This window comes from Podarcis tiliguerta (assembly GCF_965153285.1).
Source record: "Podarcis tiliguerta genome assembly, chromosome: 11".
In the NCBI taxonomy this organism is placed as follows: Eukaryota; Metazoa; Chordata; class Lepidosauria; order Squamata; family Lacertidae; genus Podarcis; species Podarcis tiliguerta.
Window position 1 is genome coordinate 11290034 of NC_139544.1, and position 20114 is coordinate 11310147.

The window sequence follows — 20114 nt, forward strand, 5'->3', positions numbered from 1 at the left end:
ACCCTGATATTGGGAAAGATTGAGGGCACAAGTAGAAGGGGACGACAGAGGACGAGATGACTGGACCATGTTCTCGAAGCTACCAGCATGAGTTTGACCAAACTGCGGGAGGCAGTGGAAGACAGGAGTGCCTGGTGTGCTCTGGTCCATGGGGTCACAAAGAGTCGGACACGATTAAACAACTAAACAACAACAATAAAAAACCATAGATTTAGACTATTTGTTCTCTCGGACAAGAGGGCCTAAAATTACAATAATTATCATTGGGGGGGGGGGGGTCCTGCAATAAATGAATGAATGAATGAGGGGTCCCTGTACTCAGAAATGTTGGGACAAACCACCCTAGCATCAAGAACTGAGGCATTGTAGTATCTGCATACAAGCAAAACCAACAATGTACCCTCCAGATGTTGCCGATGGATGACTACCATCAACCCTGATCATTGGCTGTTGGGTTGAAATAAACAACAGACGAGTGACAAGTGTCATATGGGAGGCATCTCTCGAGCATGTCTCGGAGAGTCCCTTTTATTGAATATTACAGCATTGCCACATATGTGCTTGTTGCTGATTGCTTAACACAAATCGTATGCAAGGGTTGCATATAGGCATTAATCATCAATAGATTAAAGGTTGGGAAAGGGAACACAGAATTGGACAGGTATGAAAACCTCCTTGTTAAACTATTACTAGTGATTGATATAGCAAAACTTAAAAGGGCATAACAATCGCATTCATAGATGTGGTCAACCATGCATTAAGAACAGGTCAGGGTACGATGTTTCATGAACTCAATATGAACTGAACATTCTAGGGTGGGTGAGGACGAACTGCTTCAGCTCAGAGCGGTTTGCCAGACTCATGTGCAGAAGCAAAACCTCCCATCAATTGGCCTTGCCAGCTAGAGCTAGTGGAAATGGGAGTTCAACAACATCTGGAGGACACCAGGTTAACCATCCCCGCTTTAGATGAACTTCCATTGCTTTTCCAGGCTGCATCCCCACTCCTGCCCCCCTTATTACCGTATTTTTGGCTCTATAAGACACACCAGACCACAAGACGCACCTAGTTTTTGGAGGAGGAAAACAAGAAAAAAAAATTTTCTGAATCTCAGAAGCCAGAACAGCAAGAGGGATTGCTGTGCAGTGAAAGCAGCAATCCCTCTTGCTGTTCTGGATTTTGGAATAGCTGCGCAACCTGCATTCGCTCCATAAGATGCACACACATTTCCCCTTTTTAGGAGGGGAAAAGTGAGTCTTATAGAGCAAAAAATATGGTACTTTATTCCTCTAGCATCCTCTTCCCGATATTATCCATTTCACAACACTTTTCAACACAACACTTTTCAATGAACTACTTGAGATTAATAGAGGTCCAATGATTCTGTTTAATTTATTTCAGAGAAGTGGTTTTTTTGTTTTTCGTTTAACCATGCTGGTTCTCTAATTAATATATATTTCTGTGTGGAGTTAATTCCTCAGTTCACAAAGGAAAAGCTGGCTCATTCCCCTTCTTGGATGCTTTTCTCAGGGAAAATAATAATAATGGATCTCTCACAGAGATGACTGAAGAACAGGAGCACAGGGACAGGTTTTTAAATCCTACCTCCTCCTGGCCTCGTACTGCTCTCAAATGAAATGTTCACTCTTTCAGCAAGGGCTAATTATTGGATCTGATTAAATGGATTAACAAAGTAATGTCACAGGAAAGAATAGATTAGCTATTAACTTTTTTTTGTTATTTTAATCAGTCCGTTCAGATTCCTTCTCCTGCAGCTTTTAACCAGATATTCACTACCAATTAGAGATCCACGAAGCCTGAAAAGTGGTCAGACTCTCAACAGCAAAAGTTGGTCTCTCTTCTAGCAAATATACTGATTGTCTTCTTGCAGTCCTCCCGGGAAACGGCAGAGGCTTAGGAAATCCATGTGTCGTTATGATTCCAAATAATGCACAAAGGTGTGTAATACTTAATTTAAGAAAACTTTTTCTTCCCCTTTAGATGGAGCTCAGTGGGTAAAGAAATTCAATTTGGCGGTTCAGCTTGCCCAAGGCAAACGTTAACACCAAAGACACAACTTTGTGTGATGAACATTCCCATGGTTTTCCCCTCCCAAATCCTGACTGAAAACAGGAGTGAAGAATAACCCCCGGGGGCAAGGGGCAACATAACTGTTTCCCAGCCTGCTGTTTGACTGCTCAGCTTCACATGCACCTGAGCTGCAGTTTGCCCTGGGGGTGGGGACAGAGATACGGGTGGGAAAGCAGCTGGGACAGGAGGGGAATTGTATGAGCAGCAAGCAGATAAAACATTAAACAGGCTTTTCACCCCCTACAGATCCTCTGCTCTAGATTTCGGAGCACACCCCCCCCCCCGAACGTTTCATTTAAAACAAACTTGGGTAAAAGAATTATAGGCTGCATACACAACATAAATTTAAATCTCTCACACACATGATAATCCTGGGAAGTGTAGTTTGTTAAGGGCACTGGAAATGGTAGCTATGTGAGGGGCGAATGATAGTAACAGGGATTATTTGGGGCATATTATTATTATTATTATTATTATTATTATTATTATTATATCTATACATACCCTGCCCATCTGGCCAACCACTCTGTGTGGCTCCCAACAGAATATTAAAAACATGATAAAACATCAAACAGTAAAAACTTCCCTAAACAGGACTGCCTTCCGATGTCTTCCCAAAGTCAGATAGTTGTTTATTTCCTTGACATCTAATGGGAGGGCGTTCCACAGGGCAGGCACCACCACCAAGGAGGCCTTTTGCCTGGTTCCCTGTAACCTCACTTCTTGCAGTGAGGGAACCGCCAGAAGGCCCTTGGCGCTGGACCTCAGTGTCCAGGCAGAACGATGGGGGTGGAGGCACTCCTTCAGGTATACTGGGCCAAGGCTGTTTAGGGCTTTAAAGGTCAGCACCAACACTTTGAATTGTGCTCAGCAGTGTACTGGGAGCCAATGAAGATCCTTTAGGACTGGTGTTATATGGTCCAGGCAGCCACTGTCTTCATCACTGACCTTCTCTTTCAACTCAGACATTTCTTGAAGCCCCGATTTCACCCTCCCCTGAATCATCTCCAACTCCATGACCCCCCCCCCCTTTCTCAGGATCCACTCCCTCCCTCCATGACATCTCCACAGGGCTCACAACACACTCTGATTGGCAGGATTTCTCTAGCTGAGGTCTTTCACAACACCTGTTCCCTCAGCGTTTCAACTTGAGATGCTGAGGATTGAATCCGGGATCTGATTGAAGCAATGCATTTGATCCACGACTGTTACCGGAATTTGGAGAAAGGTTGGGGGGGTTGCCCCTCCAGCAGACATCATACACCCCCTTTGACTGCCAAAAAGATAATCACTCCTGCAAGCGTCCCCACAAAACACTTTATCACACAGGTTTTTTCCCCCATCTCTATTCAAAGGGCCTCCATTGCACATTACCAAGCATAACAATTCACTGATAAATGTATCTACATACAGGCTCAATGGGAAAACTTTAGAAGGCGTGTTCTCCTTCATGGAGAGCATGTGTTGCGTGGCGAGTTCCCGCCTCTCCCTCGGAAATAAAGACACAAGACACCGTATTTAAGGTTAATGGGCGAAAATAGGCCACAACTTTATTGATTACAGGAATTGAGCGGTATTGGCTTAGGCATTGGTCCTATTGACTAACCGGCTTCAGCCTGATTGCTTGAAGACTGGCAAGGGTTAACCACCAGTAGGGGGAGTCCTGCTGATGCACATCAACTAGGAGCTCCCCCGGGGTCACCGCTCGGGGGTGTGCCTTTGGCTGGCCAGGGAGATGACTCTTCCGAGGATTCCCCCAGTCTCGCGTGAGCTGTGAGCCAGCCCCCGCGCACGTGGGGAGGGTGTGAAGGCCGCAACCCCACCTCCTCTCTAGCTCGGAAGTGGCTTTGCAGTGGAGTCTAACAAGTCATCCCTCTATTGCTGTGTGTTGTGTGATGCTTCACTAAGGGTGTTGTGGGTAAAAAGGGAAACTTATAAAAGTTGGAGCTATCCTTTGTTCTGGGCTTCTTCCTGCTTCTTCCATGTGGTGGGTAGAAGTCCTGTTGCAACAGTTCCTTGAATAAAGATCAGGCCTACAGGCTGCTGTTTTGCTCCAATGTTCTTGGCTGATGTCTTTGTCTGGCAATCCAATTGAGCCCAAAAATTTTCCTATAACAACGACCGAGCTCTGCAACCAGAGACATAACTTTTCTGCTCAAAGTCATGATCCCCTGCCCTCTTCCCACTTGCCACCTTTTTTTCCCTACCTGTTTTCCCTGTTTAAATTTACAACGCTTTTAACTGAAACGATTTTATGATGTGTCTAGATGCAGTGTCTGTGTCCCCAGTGTTTCATTCTTTTCCCCCTTCTGCAACTGGGGATATATGGGATTCATTTTGGATTTTATTGGCTAAAGACCTTGGTCCCTTGGCTGCCTCTTGCTCTTTTGGCTGGAGTCATCTGTATTGATTTGCTCTGCATAACCCTGCTCTCTGCTCGCAAACACCGCCAAGTCAGGCTGGTTTATGCTGGCTAACTTGTGAGGAGGACCCAAGCGCCGGATCCGAGGGGCAGATGTTTCTGTCTTAATGCAGGCGCGGGGGGGGGGGGGGGCTATGCTTTTAAAAGGACAGCTTGGCAATAAATTGGTGCAATATTACATAACCTGAAAATCATCACTTTGTTTTCCCATCTGTTGCCCTTGATCGTAATGGAGGTTTCCAAAGAGATGTCATCTTAGCACGAATAAATATTCCGAATCTGAATTTGCTTATTGACCATTAAATCTAACTAGCTCACACAACAGCTTATTTTAGAAAGATATAAGGCTCCTTTTTCATCCATTTGGCAATGCAGTGATTATAGATTATTGCTTATTGATGCCTGCCATAATAACTCTGGGCTTGTTTTGGAGGAGCTGTTTTCCGTTTCACTGAAATTCTCTCTTCTGAAAGGCTTTTAGTTCTAATAGTACTTGTCAGGAAGTTGTGGGGAGGGAATCTGAATAGTTTGGTGCACAGCTTGGAGAGAATTAAGACAGTAATTAGAAAGAAAAATGGATCATTGCCAGATGAAAAAGGGTAGTCAATTTATATGATGAATTTTGATTTGATTATCCACAAAAAGTAATGAATTGGCGTCATGAAAATAATCAGTGTTAATAGATTCTCATTCCTCATTATCAACAGGGGGAAATAGTTTCTATCAGAATTTCAAAGGGACTTTCTTCAGCATAACTTATTGCAAAAAAAGAGATCAGCTTTGAGGGTTTCCAAAGTTCTGTATACGGCTTGCTGTAAATTCTGAGGACAATAAAAGAGGAAATATTCCCTTGGTTGATAAGATGCAAGACAGCAAATTGTAAAATAAAAGTGCATCCCATGAAACTGTATAATACGCCATTACAGAACAGTTTTGTAGATAATCTGCTACTTTACCATATATGACTAATTGTGGTATATAAAGTGATTTAAAACAAGCAAACAAAAAGGTTATGATGTAGGATTCCACCTAAACATTAGGAAGAACTTCCTGACAGTAAGAGCTGTTCGACAGTGGAATTTGCTGCCAAGTAGTGTGGTGGAGTCTCCTTCTTTGGAGGTCTTTAAGCAGAGGCTTGACAACCATATGTCAGGAGTGCTCTGATGGTGTTTCCTGCTTGGCAGGGGGTTGGACTCGATGGCCCTTGTGGTCTCTTCCAACTCTATGATTCTATGATTCTAGGACAACATACAAAAGAAAAACCAAGAGAGGGAAATCTAGGCTTTTAATCAGATTGGCTATCTGAACCATTAGGGTTTAGTGAGAGTGGACAAGGGAAGAGGAACAAGAGAAGTAAAACACACACATAGACCAACATTCTGGGTTGGATCCAACAGGTGTTCCTCTGCTGAGAAAAGGCATCCATCTGCAGAATGGGCAGAAGGTCAATTTTCTCAAGTTCTCTCACTCCTCTGCAACCCCCTGCCATGTCCCTCCAGAGAAAATTATTTTGTAGAGGGAACAGCACCCTCAGGAGGATGGCAGAGCAACACTGCCCCATTGCACTAGCTACTATTCTTCCTGCTAGAGAACGAGACCCTGGCTGGCAAACAGGAAGAGAGTTCTGACCATGTGGACAACAGGATTGCAGCTGGGAGCATGAGCTCAGCAGCAGCCTTGTTGCTGAGCCTGTCTGGCGCTGTCTGGCCAAAGCCTATTGATCCATCTGAATCCGTTCACTGTTTTCTTACTAAAACTAGTCTAACTAATCATAGAATTGGGAGGTATCCTGAGAATCATTTAATCAGTTGACAGTGTACTCCTACAAAATCACATTTTAAACCCTTCATTTCTACTTAAGACCTTGCTTGCTTTCTATCTGCCCACGGACTGACTCGCCAGATTGGTGCATGATCTGGTTATCTGTCGCTTGGACTACTGCAATGTGCTCTATGTGAGGCTACTTTTGAAGGTGACCTGGAAACTACAACTAATCCAGAATGTAGCAGCTAGACTGGTGATTGGGAGCGGCCACCAAGACCACATAACACCAGTCCTGAAAGACATACATTGGCTCCCAGTACATTTCCGAGCACAATTCAAAGTGTTGGTGTTGACCTTTAAAGCCCTAAACGGCCTCGGCCCAGTATACCTGAAGGAGCGTCTCCACCCCCATCATTCTGCCCAGACACTGAGGTCCAGCGCCGAGGGCTTTCTGGCGGTTCCCTCACTGCGAGAAGCCAAGTTACAGGGAACCAGGCAGAGGGCCTTCTCAGTAGTGGCACCCACCCTGTGGGAACGCCCTCCCAGCAGATGTCAAAGAGAACAACTACCAGACTTTTAGAAGACATCTGAAGGCAGCCTGTTTAGGGAAGCTTTTAATGTTTGGCGGACTACTGTATTTTAATATTTTGTTGGAAGCCATCCAAAGTGGCTGGGAAACCCAGCCAGATGGGTTGGGTATAAATAATAAATAATAAATAATAAATAATAAATAATAAATAATAAATAATAAATAATAAATAATAAATAATAAATAATAAATAATAAATAAATATTATTTCTTCTTTGATTCTGCCTGCAACTGTTCCCCATCATTCAAGACCTGTCAGGAGGGCAGCAACACAGTGCCACGCATATAGTAGCTCTCATTTGGTGATGAGCAAACTCCTCTGTACAAGCTTGAAACTGGAGTTGGCAATTACAAGCAATATTGGAAAGTATTACCATAGCTTTGAACCCTCAGCTACCTCTCCAGCAGAAGGCAATTTTGCATAGATGATGAACTCTAGAGAGTAAGCTCCCAACTTCAGGGCTTGACTTCACCTAGTTGATGCCGCCTAGTCATTCATTCTCTTATAAAGGTAGTTGATTTAGAACTGACAGTTGGTGGTGGACCTCCTTAGGTCATCTAATTTGTCAATACTGAAACAACCCAGCCTTGAGGAGTGGAAGGCTTTTAGAAATTTAAATCCAAATGAACAAGGTTCCATTGGATCAAAGGCTACGTCTTTGCTCAGAACAGAAGAACGTTTTCGGGTTGCGGACCGCGCCGCACCCGGAAGCACCGGAACGGGTTACTTCCGGGTTTCAGCGCTTGTGCATGTGCAGAAGTGCAAAATGACATCACGCACATGCGCAGAAGCACCAAATCGCATCACGCGTGTGCTCAGACGCGGTGCTGCGGGTTGCGAACATGCCTCCCACACAGATCACGTTCGCAACTCGAGGTATGACCGTAGATGATTTTCTGTTTATAGGGTCTGTAGCTAAATTGGTACAACCAATTTAGCTCCCAGTACGTTTCCGAGCACAATTCAAAGTGTTGGTGCTGACCTTTAAAGCCCTAAACGGCCTCGGTCCAGTATACCTGAAGGAGCGTCTCCACCCCCATCGCTCTACCCGGACACTGAGGTCCAGCACCGAGGGCCTTCTGGCGGTTCCCTCACTGCAAGAAGCCAAGTTACAGGGAACCAGGCAGAGGGCCTTCTCAGTAGTGGTGCCCTCCCTGTGGAACGCCCTCCCACCAGATGTCAAAGAGAACAACAACTACCAGACTTTTAGAAGACATCTGAAGGCAGCCCTGTTTAGGGGAGCTTTTAATTTTTGATGTATCACAGTATTTTAATATTCTTTTGGAAGCCGCCCAGAGTGGCTGGGGAAACCCAGCCAGATGGGCAGGGTATAAATAATAAATTATTATTATTATTATTATTATTATTATTATTATTATTATTACCAAAAATCAGTTTATTGGCCCTTAAGGAAATGGTGCACCCAAAGCAGAAGATCTGGTTTCCTTGCAAGGCACAATGGGGACCCCATTTCAAAGGAGTCTCCTTCAATGTAAATGGTTTGTGGTGAACAGTTAAAGAGTGCTAGAGCTACCGCTGCAGTCATTTATCCAGTCCCACCTTTGCACCATCACAGTTAGTGGTCATGATGGTGCTGCTGGAAGGCTGGCTCAACAGCAGTGTCTCATCCTGCTACCTGCTTCTGAAGCCAGGCAGTGATGAGGCAACATCGCCCTCATTCCCCCCCCCCCCCAAGAAATTATCTGCCCAACTGGGCATGCTGAGCATCTCTACTTGAAAGGCGGGTGTCCTTCAAGACTGCACAGTGTATTAAGGAAGACTCGAGAGGGTTGCTACACAGCCCAGTTACGCATTGGAAAACACACTTCCGAACGGTAATGAAACTGCGGCTAATGTGGCAAGAGTGGCGCATTCGCCTTGGTCAGAGCTAATTGTGCATGTTCATGTGAATCAGGCTTCTGATAAAACTCATTACAAATGCACATTAAAGAAATTGGCAATTACATTATGTTTTAGCCAAGTGTCTCTTCTCTAACATCAGTGTTAGTATTGTTAGACTTCTGTTTAGTGAGCTCATTGCCCTGGTGGTTATTGAATGCAATTCAGCAGAAAGGCTTGAAAATTAGCACCATGCCAAATGCTGTCTGGGTTTGATTTTTACCACAAAAGTAGTGATTTCAAGGATAACTGACACTCCCTCTCCCAATAGCCTTTTCTGTGGCTGTTTGCAGTTGCTGAACAGTCGTATTGAACTGTTTTCTGACACTGTTTTTCCTCCATGCTACTAATCAGCTGCAATATTGACTGTTGTATTCCTCCTCAAGTAATAAGGGTTTGTGTACTGGATTGGACATTGTCAGAACGTCACGAGCCAACTGGATTCAGCTATATTGTGAGGATATTAAGGGCAAATGCAAGCCCTCGGAGTACGACAATGCTTCATGGGCAATCAGGGATAAATTTAGAAACCAACACTTTCTCAGCCCCTTCACAAGGAAAAATAATCAAAAGGGAAGGATTATGATTCTAATGGAGCATTTCACACAATATCGGTCCCTTTTTGGCTTGGCGTTGCTGAAAATATTTGGAAAATGTCCAAATGCTTTGAATTCAGAACTATACAACACTTCATTGTTATCTTTCTCTATTCTGAAGAGAATAAATCAAGGTGTTCAAGGGATGGTAGCACTCTGGAAACAAATTGCAATGAAAGGGCGATTCAAACCACAGCTACGTGCATGGAAATGGAAACCATCACCAAAATCTGAAGTGCCTGTACAGAATATTATAGAAATAAACACCCTGCCCCAATCTAAAAAGCTACACTATGCCTTGTACCAGTCAGAACTTATTCGGGTTGGGAGGAACATTGTCCTGTTGTGTCAGGACAAGCAAGAACTTCTGGCATTGTACAGGGACAGTATTTGCATAGCCCAGGCTAGCCCGGTCCCCATCATTGTTCAGCATATAGCAGTGGACATTCAGATATTGCTGGACTATTGCAACAAATACCACAGGGACAGAGAGGACAGTAGTTGCTTGTCCAACAGTGGGGGGGGGATGCGGGTGGTGCTGTGGTCTAAACCACTGAGCCTCTTGGGCTTGCTGATCAGAAGGTTGACAGTTCAAGTCCCCATGACGGGGTGAGCTCCCGTTGCTCTGTCCCAGGTTCTGCCAACCTAGCAGTTCGAAAGCACACCAGTGCAAGTAGACAAATAGGTACCGCTGCGGTGGGAAGATGAACAGCATTTCCTTGCGCTCTGATTTCTGTCACGGTGTCCCATTGTGCCAGAAGCAGTTTAGTCATACTGGCCACATGACTCAGAAAGTTGTATGTGGACAAACACCGGCCCCCTCGGCATGAAAGCGAGATGAGTGCCCCAACCCCATAGTTACCTTTGACTGGACTTAACTGTCCAGGGGTCCTTTACCTTTTTTACCTTTTGTCCAACAGACTTCACACCTAGTCAAACACCTAAATTTAGTTCTCCACCTCCTCCTGTTCCCATGTATATATGCATATGTTCATCTGGCAATTGTGGATAACATTTCATGCAATTAACAGAGCTGTAATCTATCGTCACAATAGGATAGTCTTCAGGGTGCCACAAAAATGTGATTCTTGCTTTGACACACAGAAAATGTTTCTGGAAATATGGGTGTCTTGATTTCTATTGGCATGTTACAATTTCTTCCTCCTATTATTTATTTGTTGCTTGCTTTGTCTATTGTATGGGGAACACCTTGCTACTACACATTTCGGTTTTTAGTAATGGCCATTATATCACCAAAAAGAAAAAAAAAGAAATAAATGTGTACCAGTCAAACACATTTCAATTTAAAAACATTTCAAGTATCTGAAGTTTCTCAGTTCCAAACTTTGCCGTCTAACATTAATCCTGCTTTCAATTATGTGCTGCTAGCATCACTGACTTCCGTGGACAATTGTTTGTATTGTTTTGATTCAATTGTAAGCCAATTTGCAGTGGATTTCACAGTGTTTCTTAAAATTATACTGTTTTTCCAAACATATCTTTTCATTATTATCATAGGGACCAATATCTGTTCCCATCTTAGCAAGCAAAAATGATTGTTTCTCGTATAGTGGGTTATATTTTATCTGTTTATTCTCAACGCTGTTAATACTGGCCTGTGAGTCAAGCTGCCAAGATGATTATTCCCACAGGACACTCATTGCTCTACATCGTAAATGTCACAAGCATAAATATGTCCAAAATGCTCTAATGAAGAGTGTGTGCCTAACAGGTGTTTTACACTAAAGTATTTCTTCTTTGGTGATCACTCATAGCCGAGTAAGATTGTCTTCCATGAACGCGGTTCTAAAAGTAAGTCTGTAAGTGACGGTGGAGGCCGATTCTGGATTCACATGTCCTTCCACAGTAGGGACATTTGTTTCCAGACAGGAGTTGTGTTGAACTGTCTCTTTAAATCTAAAGGTTCATCATTGTTTCACCCATTGTGTATACCTTTAAGGGGCCGGAGCAAGGGCCAGAGTAAACTAATGAGATCCAGCCTTGCAGCTGTGAGGCATAGCAGGTGCTGCTGAGTTGCATTGATTAAGCTGTGTTGGGAATTGGCCACAGTATATAAGGAGCAGCACCTAGCTCTGCCATTTACCCTGGGGATGGGTTGCTGGTTGGGTCGTGTTTGTTTGTTTGTAGATGTATTTGGTGTATAAGGAGTTTTTTGTTTTTCTTATTAAAACCTTGTTTAAGTTATTTTTGAGTCCTTTTCTTTTTAATGCAAGCTCTCCCCAGCAAGCTCTCTGCACTACTATACTGCGAAAAAGCCAACAAGTTGATCCGTGCCTTCCTCTTAGCACATTTCTCCCTTGTGTCCTGAGTTCAAGCGTCTTGAAAGCCCATGACACCTTTGGTAAAGGCTGTTCTCCAACTGGAGTGCTCGCAGGCCAGTGTTTCCTAGTTGTCAGTGTTTATACTACATTTTTTTCAATTTGCCTTGAGAGAGTCTTTAAACCTCTTTTGTTGACCACCAGCATTACGCTTTCCATTTTTAAGTTCGGAGTAGAGTAGTTGCTTTGGAGGACAATAATCAGGCATCCACACAACATGACCAGTCCAACGAAGTTGATGTTGAAGAATCATTGCTTTGACACTGGTGATATTTGCTTCTTCCAGTACACTGGCATTAGTTCACCTGTCTTCCCAAGTGATGTGTAAAATTTTTCGGAGACACCATTGATGGAATCTTTTGAGAAGTTGGAGATGGTGTTTGTAAGTGGTCCATGTTTCACAAGCATACAAGTAAGGTTGGAATTACAATAGCTTTGTAAACAACCATTTTGGTTTCCCTGCAAATGTCCCAGTCCCCCAGCTCAGGCGATGCTGGATTTCAGCATCAATATCAGCCCTTGTGGAAAGATAACTGCTCAGGTAGGAGAAGTGATCAATATTTTCCAACGTGACACTAAAGTAAGGTAAAAGTTATGAACCCCCTGGACAGTTAAGTCCAATCAAAGGTGACTATGGGGTGCAGTGCTCATCTCGCTTCAGGCTGAGGGAACCGACATTTGTCCACAGACAGCTTTCCGGGTCATGTGGCCAGCATGACTAAACCAGCACAACATGACACCATGATGGAAGCCAGAGGGTGCACAGAAACGCCATTTACCTTCCCGCCACAGCTGTACCTATTTATCTACTTGCACTGGCATGCTTTCGACCTGCTAGGTTGGCAGGAGCTAGGACGGAGAAATGGGAACTCATCCCGTCATGGGGATTTGAACCGCTGACCTTCTGACTGGCAAGCCCAAGAGGCTCAGTGGTTTAGACCATAGTGCCATAATGAATCATGACTCATTATGCAGGAAAAGCACCATAATTGGAGCTGTAGACAGAATTTTTCCATTCTCCTCCTCTCTCCATATGAAAGGCCATATGAAAGGGAGCATAAACTTGGCTAGTTTCCTGAATGCCTGTGGGGATAATAGCATTACTGAACCATAGCAAAGGAGTCCATAAATAATTCCTCCTTGACTTTTCTTCGTGGACCACAGCACCACCCTACACTATGACATGTTAGGAAGGTTTCTGGTACCATATATCAAGACCACAATAGATAGAAGAACGAAAGCATACCTGCACAGGTTGTACATACCACATGCTGCATGAATCGAGTTCACTCATACAATGGGACTTCTACTTGCTTTCCTCACCTGCAGACACCCCTGTGCCCCCAAATCTGTTCCAGACCTTCCTTCAACCCTCCACAAAAGTTTCTGCGGGTGCACAGGACTGCGGGGGGAAGAAGAGGAGAGAAGTCCTATTGCATAGGTGGGCCAGTTCCACTCATGCAACAACAGAGTTAGATACAACCCTTTGTCAACAAACCATGATTTATGATTATTGGGGAGTGTGAAAGTGTCTGATCAACAATGAGCCATAATCCATTAATGGTGCTGATCAGCGGAGGAATGGCAACTCCTGTGACATTTAAATTGCAAATGAAGGCTGCTTTCCATGTTGTGCTTAGCTGAAGATGTGCAAAAACAGCTGTGGCGGGAGTTAAAATAATCTCTGGGCTAAAAATAATACAATTTTGTGGCAGGAAAAACTGAATACAACAAATTATATAGATCTGCATACACTTAACTTTCTCTTTACAATGTGTTATATTCTTGCAAGTTATTGTGAAAGAAAGAGAGACCTATGCAGGGAAACAAAGGCATTGAGATGTACACTGATAGTACAATTTACGTAAGTAAGCAAATAAATATCAATTGGTTTTTATTCATAATCCTGTGGAGAGGGAAATTCATGATAAATAAAGCAGGTAAGATGCCTTTCTGAATCTCATGAAGTATTATGTCTTCCTGGCTTCTCCATGTTGGCATATCCGCACCACTTCTAAGTGGGGAGGAGTAGGGGTGGACTGCGTGGCCATCCACTCCCCTCCGGGGGCAGGGGACTTAGTCCCCCATTGCCCGGGGGATCCCGGCCACGTCAGAGCCCGCCCAGCCAATCCGCTGGCCGGGGGAGGGTGTCCGGGACCATTTAAACAGAGGCGCAAGCCTCACCCGCCCTCCCTCCCTATTTTGCAGGTTTTAGGCACTGGCCTTGCTATGGACCACGGTTGGTCTCCGTTGAGGGGCCTGGTAGGAATTTTTCCACTTGGCAAATTGGCACTGGCCGTTTGGTTTTCACCTACCTCATAGCAATCGTCACAACTTTGTTAGGGTTGTGGTTAGGCATTGTTTGACCTTGTGATGGGGGAGGGGAGGTGTGGCCATCACCTGCCCCTCCACGCTTAAGGGTATTCCGTTAAAGGAATCTGGGGGTGTTGATCTTGTCCAAAGGTCGGGGGCTAGGGCCATGACACGACCCCGATGGGAACGCCAGGGGGAGCTCGAGTTGGTATGCATCGACAGGGCTCCCCCTTCCGGTGGTTTACACTTACTGGACTTCCTGCGCATCGGGCAGGAGTCAGATATAGTCGGGTCCATTCAATGCCTAAGCCAATACTGCTCACATTCTGTAATCAATAAAGTTGTGGCCAAATTTGCCCAATAACATTAACCTAATATCCGTGTCCTTGTGTGTGTTATTTTTGAACGAAGGGGTGGCTTCAGTGTCTTGACACTCAACCCAATTTTGGAAGGCCCTCCTAGAGTTTGGCCTGGCTGACACTAAGCCTGCTTCTGTTTTATAGATTAGGACCTGACTCTGTCTTCATGGGCATTATCAAGTTTTAATTGTTCAACATAGCCTGAAGTTGGCAAACCCTCTGTTGTATTTAAGGTTACTGGTGCTATTGACGGATTCATCTGTTCCTTTGTTTTATTATAAAAACATGTACAGTGGTGCCCTGCAAGACGAATGCCTTGCAAGACGGAAAACCCACTAGACGAAAGGGTTTTCCATTTTGGAGGTGCTTCGCAAAACGAATTTGCTATGGGCTTGCTTCGCAAGACGAAAATGTCTTGCGAGTTCTGCGGGGCTTTTTTCCCTCCCCCCCTTTTCCCCCAGCCCCTAAGCCGCTTAACAGCTGTTCTCTAAGCCACTTAACAGCTGATGCCAAGCCGCTTGACAGCTGATCTAAGCCGCTTATCAGCTGATCCACTAAGCCGCTAATAGCCTTTTAGCAGCTAATCCGCTAACCCCTTAACAGCCGCTAATCCCTTAATAGCCTCTAATCCCTTAATAGCCGCTAATCCCTTAATAGCCACTAATAGCCACTAAACCGCTAATAGCGCTAATCCGCTAATGGGCTTGCTTCGCAAGACGAAAAAAACCGCAAGACGAAGAGACTCGCGGAACGGATTCTTTTCGTCTTGCGAGGCACCACTGTATAGGCTTTGGCCTATACCTGCCTTGCTTCTACTACATGCATCGAAGGGAAGGGATGCGTATGAAGTGGCCTTGGCCCAGTATACCTGAAGGAGCATCTCCACCCCCATCATTCAGCCCAGACACTGAGGTCCAGCTCCGAGGGCCTTCTGGTGGTTCCCTCATTGTGAGAAGTGAAGTTACAGGGAACCAGGCAGAGGGCCTTCTTGGTAGTGGCACCCGCCCTGTGAAACGCCCTCCCATCAGACGTCAAGGAAATAAACAACTATCTGACTTTTAGAAGACATCTGAAGGCAGCTCTGTTTGTGAAGATTTTTAATGTTTGGTGTTTAATTGTGTTTTTAATATTCTGTTGGGAGCTGCCCAGAGTGGCTGGGGAAACCCAGCCAGATGGGTGGAGTATAAATAATAAATTGTATTATATTATTATTAAGCACAATTTTCTACCTCAGTGTTTATAAGGCCTACTGCACACTGAATCAAATTGTAATCTGGCCTCATTTCCCCACTGTCTGCAAACAGACTTGGCTGGAAGACAGCATCCTTATTGGCATCAGGATCTATTGTGGGGGATGGATGTGATTCAATGAGATCTCCTTTCATGGGATATCCCCGCCAATAATCCCCTTAAAATGTCCGATTTATTCAATCCCCCGAGATAACACAGCAACACTGCTGTGTGAAGTTGAGCCTCATCAATTTGAATAAAAGTTGTCTCCTACTAATATATCTCAGCTTTGCTGGCCATTACTACCATTCAGAACGAGCCAATGGGATAATAACATAGATAATTGCCAAGCAATTGGATCGCTGTACAGTATATAATTGTTTTCTCCCCTTCGAGCTCTGGAAGTGAAACAAATTAAAATGACTAGAATATTCAGCTGTGCTTCCAGCATGGAAAATAGACTGCTTAATTAACTGTACTTTGTGACCTGAATGTGTTTGAGTAAGACGGAGGGTGGGCAGAAAATGGCATGCCCTCAGGATGGCTGCATCTTTCGCTCGATGGTTATCCTCAATCTATAGACATTAAGCATGTGACGAAGACTTTTCCAAGGCATGTGGCGGTGACTGTTTGCCTCTGCTATTTTGTGAGCTCATCACGAAGTGGTCAGAAGCAACGCCACTTTCAAAACCAGATCTTTATCCCCATTTTAGTGTCAAATACATTGCTAAAAAGAGCGGAGGTGGTTTTAAGTTTTATAGCCCTGGGGCAGAAGAGATGAATGTGGGCAAAATGAATGTTGAGGATCAAAATGTTAAGGGAAAATTACTTCGCTCCCTGAAGTTCCCTGACTTCTTTTGCACAAAATACCGAGTGAGTAATAGGAGACATAAAAAGCAGCCCAACAGACACCTTCTTGCAAAACGTGTGCAACTATTCTGTTGATTGTTCTTCATGAAGAATGCTACTCTATATGCAGAGTTTTATTCTCTATTAAGAAATGTGTTTGAGTCTACTTCCGAAGTCTTTGGCTATAATAAGACAAAACAAAAGCCTATTCAAAATACATTAAAAAAGGTAAAGGGACCCCTGACCATTAGGTCCAGTCGTAGCTGACTCTGGGGTTGCGGCGCTCATCTCACTTTACTGGCCAAGGGAGCCGGCGTACAGCTTCCGGGTCATGTGGCCAGCATGACTAAGCCGCTTCTGGCGAACCAGAGCAGCGCATGGAAACGCCATTTACCTTCCCGCTGGAGCGGTACCTATTTATCTACTTGCACTTTGACATGCCTTTGAACTGCTAGGTTGGCAGGAGCAGGGACCGAGCAACAGGTGCTCACCCCGTTGCGGGGATTCGAACTGCTGACCTTCTGATCAGCAAGTCCTAGGCTATGTGGTTTAACCCACAGCGCCACCTGCATCCCAAAAATGCATTAACTTATACCTAAATGAAAATGCTGAGATCATAAAAATAACCTTCACCTTCAGCAAACCGTGTAAAAACATTCTGCTTTCTAAGGTTGCGTCACACCAAAGACATGTTTGAAGGCCATTCTGTCCACTTTAGAGTAGTTTTAATGATTTCCCCCCTTCTTCTTGGATACTCATAGCAAAGTACAAAATACATACATAACACTTCAGAGACAAAGCTTAAAATTAGGGTAGAGATGTATGTCATATTTCACAAACATATTCAGCTCAAAGAGAGGGCTTTTCAAGAAGCAAAAGATTTTACAAGAGCCCTGGTCCACAACTCACTCTTCTGCTCTTGATTTCAGAGTAAGCGAAAGAAGCCTTTACTGGTTAGTTTTCTGTCTTTACTGCGCATTTTCTGAATCATATTATGGAATTGTCATAAAGCCATTTCAGAGTGAGAGCATTGCTTTTTGGATGTTTTAAATAGGGGGCCTGAATCTTCTGCAGCCATCTCACTCAAATGCCGCAGATTAAGTTCAAAGAACATATACTTTTTCATTCTGACTGTATATTTCCATTATAAAGAAAACCGAAAGGTTCTTTGCACAGAATTAGGACTCATCCAGACTTTCTTTTGTGGCTCATTTCTAGGCACAGGTTCACAATTTAAGGTGTCATGTCCAAGCGCTTTTGTTGCTGTTGCTGTTGTGTGTTGAGACCCTTAAACCTCTTTCATAAATAAATTCAGACAAGACTCAAATTTTGGTTTGCTTTTTGGCAGAATTTAGGCCACAACTTTATTGATTACAGCAAGTGACTGGTTGCATAGGCTCTGGTTCAACTAGCTCCCTGCACCCTTGCAGGTAGCATTGACCCAGGGCACCAGCATAGGTCAGCCAAGGGTGAACACCTGGATAAGTGGAAAGCCGGGAACAGGCTATCTCCGCCACCCAAATGTCCCCCTGGACTCAGGCATGGCCACAACCACCTCTCAGGGTTGACCAAACCATTGAGTCCCTGGATTCCTTTAAAGGAATACCCTTCACATAGTGATGGCAAGAGTGTTTTCACATCACTACCACCTAAACCAGTGCCTATCCACAACCTTACAAGTTGTGATGATTTGCTACGTGGCAGGCGAAACCCAAATGGCAACAGCCAATCAGCCAAGTGGGGAAAATTCCTGCCGCGCCCCTGTCCCAACTACAGACGACACATGACGGACAGCATAGCAAGGTCAAGCGCAAAGCCCTAAAAGTAGGGAGAGGTGGACGGGTGTTCTGATGCGCTGGCCCAAAGAGGAAGCTCAGGGTCATGTGCATAGGTATATATATAGGTCCCTTGATCCTTTTAGCCTGTGTCCCATTGGCCTAATCGAACCCTGCATCAAGGGACCTACCAATCGGGTGTTCTGGCTATCCAAACGTACCCACCCACAACACAGGGTTAGGTTGCCAGGTTCCACTGCAACAGGTGCCCTCTTTAAGGGAGGACCCGATTTGTTGCCCTGGCATTTTCCTTGTAAAAATCCACGGTTTACCACTGAAATGGAGTGAGTGGCAATCCACAGAAATTAAAAAATACTGTTTGTTGCAATTCAAAGTTAAAGAGTGGGTTTTCACAGGGAAAGCACAGGAGCAAAAAAGGGGGGGCAGGGATGCTTGGATACAGCACAATATTATTATTATTATTATTATTATTATTATTATTATTATTATTATTATTAATATTACTATTATTATTAGAGTTTATATACCACCCTCTACCCAGGGGTCTCAGGGCAGTTCACAGAATAAAATCAAGACATAAAACCACAAAATACCTAATAAAAATAAAACAACAACCCAATAGCTTCCCCCCCCCCCCAAAAAAACACATTTTAAAATGGCATAGAATGTAAATCAGATCAACCAAAGGCCTGGTTGAAAAGGAACGTTTTCGCCTGGCGCCTAAAGGTGTATAATGAAGGCGTCAGGCAATCTTCCCTGGGGAGAGCATTCCACAGATGGGGAGCCACTGCAGAGAAGCCCCCGTTCTCATATTGCCAGCCTCCGAACCACTCGTACCTTTAGAGCATGAACATGTGCCTTGGAAGTACAGGGCAAAATATAAGAGCATATGAGCCCTTATTAGAAGATTATGTTTGAAGGGAGAAATGTAACATGCTATTAGCACATGTTATTTTTAAGAGAAATTTCATCAAAAGGCACATCCTGTTCACTGTATTTTTCACTAGCACTCAAAACAGATACATCATTTGAGCCGTGCTCCTAATCTAACCAAAAGAAACACATTCAAATGAAATCAGATGCTTCAAGTTACATTTTTAAAAGAGTTGTGGCAGGTATCATGGGAAAGGAATGGTCAGGTAAGTAGACAAAACATCCCAAAGTGTGGAAAAATTATTGTTTTCAAAAGAAAAAGGATGCGAATTGGGATGTTTGTGGGCTGGGAAACAGGCCTTGCTAGAAAGCAGTGTAACAACATAGGCTCCACTGAAGCCAAATAAGCAAATGAAAGTAATACATATTAAATGAATTCACTGTGAAGCCTAAAATGCAGAGAGGGGGTGAAAGAGAGAGAAGCCTTTGATATGAAAAGGAGAGAGAGAAAGAAAAAAGTACATCTGAACAATATGACAGTGTGGTTCAGTTGAAAGGAAAGAACTGGATGGGTTCAACTGACTTTAGCAAGCTCATCCTATCTGACTTTTCTCTAATTTCTCAGATTTCTTTTCACTTGTCAGACGAGTCTAGTCTGGATATATCTATTGGGGAAAGCAAGTTACCACTCACCTAATCACATACAGTATCTTATTTATTGCCTTTGTAATCCCACCCTTTCTCCACTTGGCTCAGGGCAGCGTACGTCAGGGGTGGGGAACCTTCAAATTTGGCCGATATCCTTAAACCATTCCCACCTGTTTCACCTTTGAAGTCACAGGCGACATCAGGCATGGGGCAGGTGTAGATGTGGCTGTTGGTGCACATCTGGAAGTCTTATAGTGCATTCCCAGTTTTTGGACTGGCTGCGGTAGTAAGTTTCACATTCAGTCTCAGGATCGACTGTCATTTTGACATTTTCTTTTTTAAAAA

At 44.1% G+C, this 20114-nt stretch overlaps 1 protein-coding gene across 1 annotated transcript in view; it reads right to left on the reverse strand.

Annotated features, from left to right (window-relative positions):
• Positions 1–20009, reverse strand: part of LOC310660281 (large ribosomal subunit protein eL32-like) — a gene marked incomplete at both ends in the record, with an annotated part of 39021 nt that extends 19012 nt beyond the window's left edge. Inside the window, one exon of the mRNA XM_083404606.1 lies at positions 19844–20009. Coding sequence (XP_083260732.1) covers positions 19844–20009 — 166 coding nt within the window. The remainder of the gene's footprint in view (positions 1–19843) is intronic.
• Positions 20010–20114: the final 105 nt, after the last annotated feature.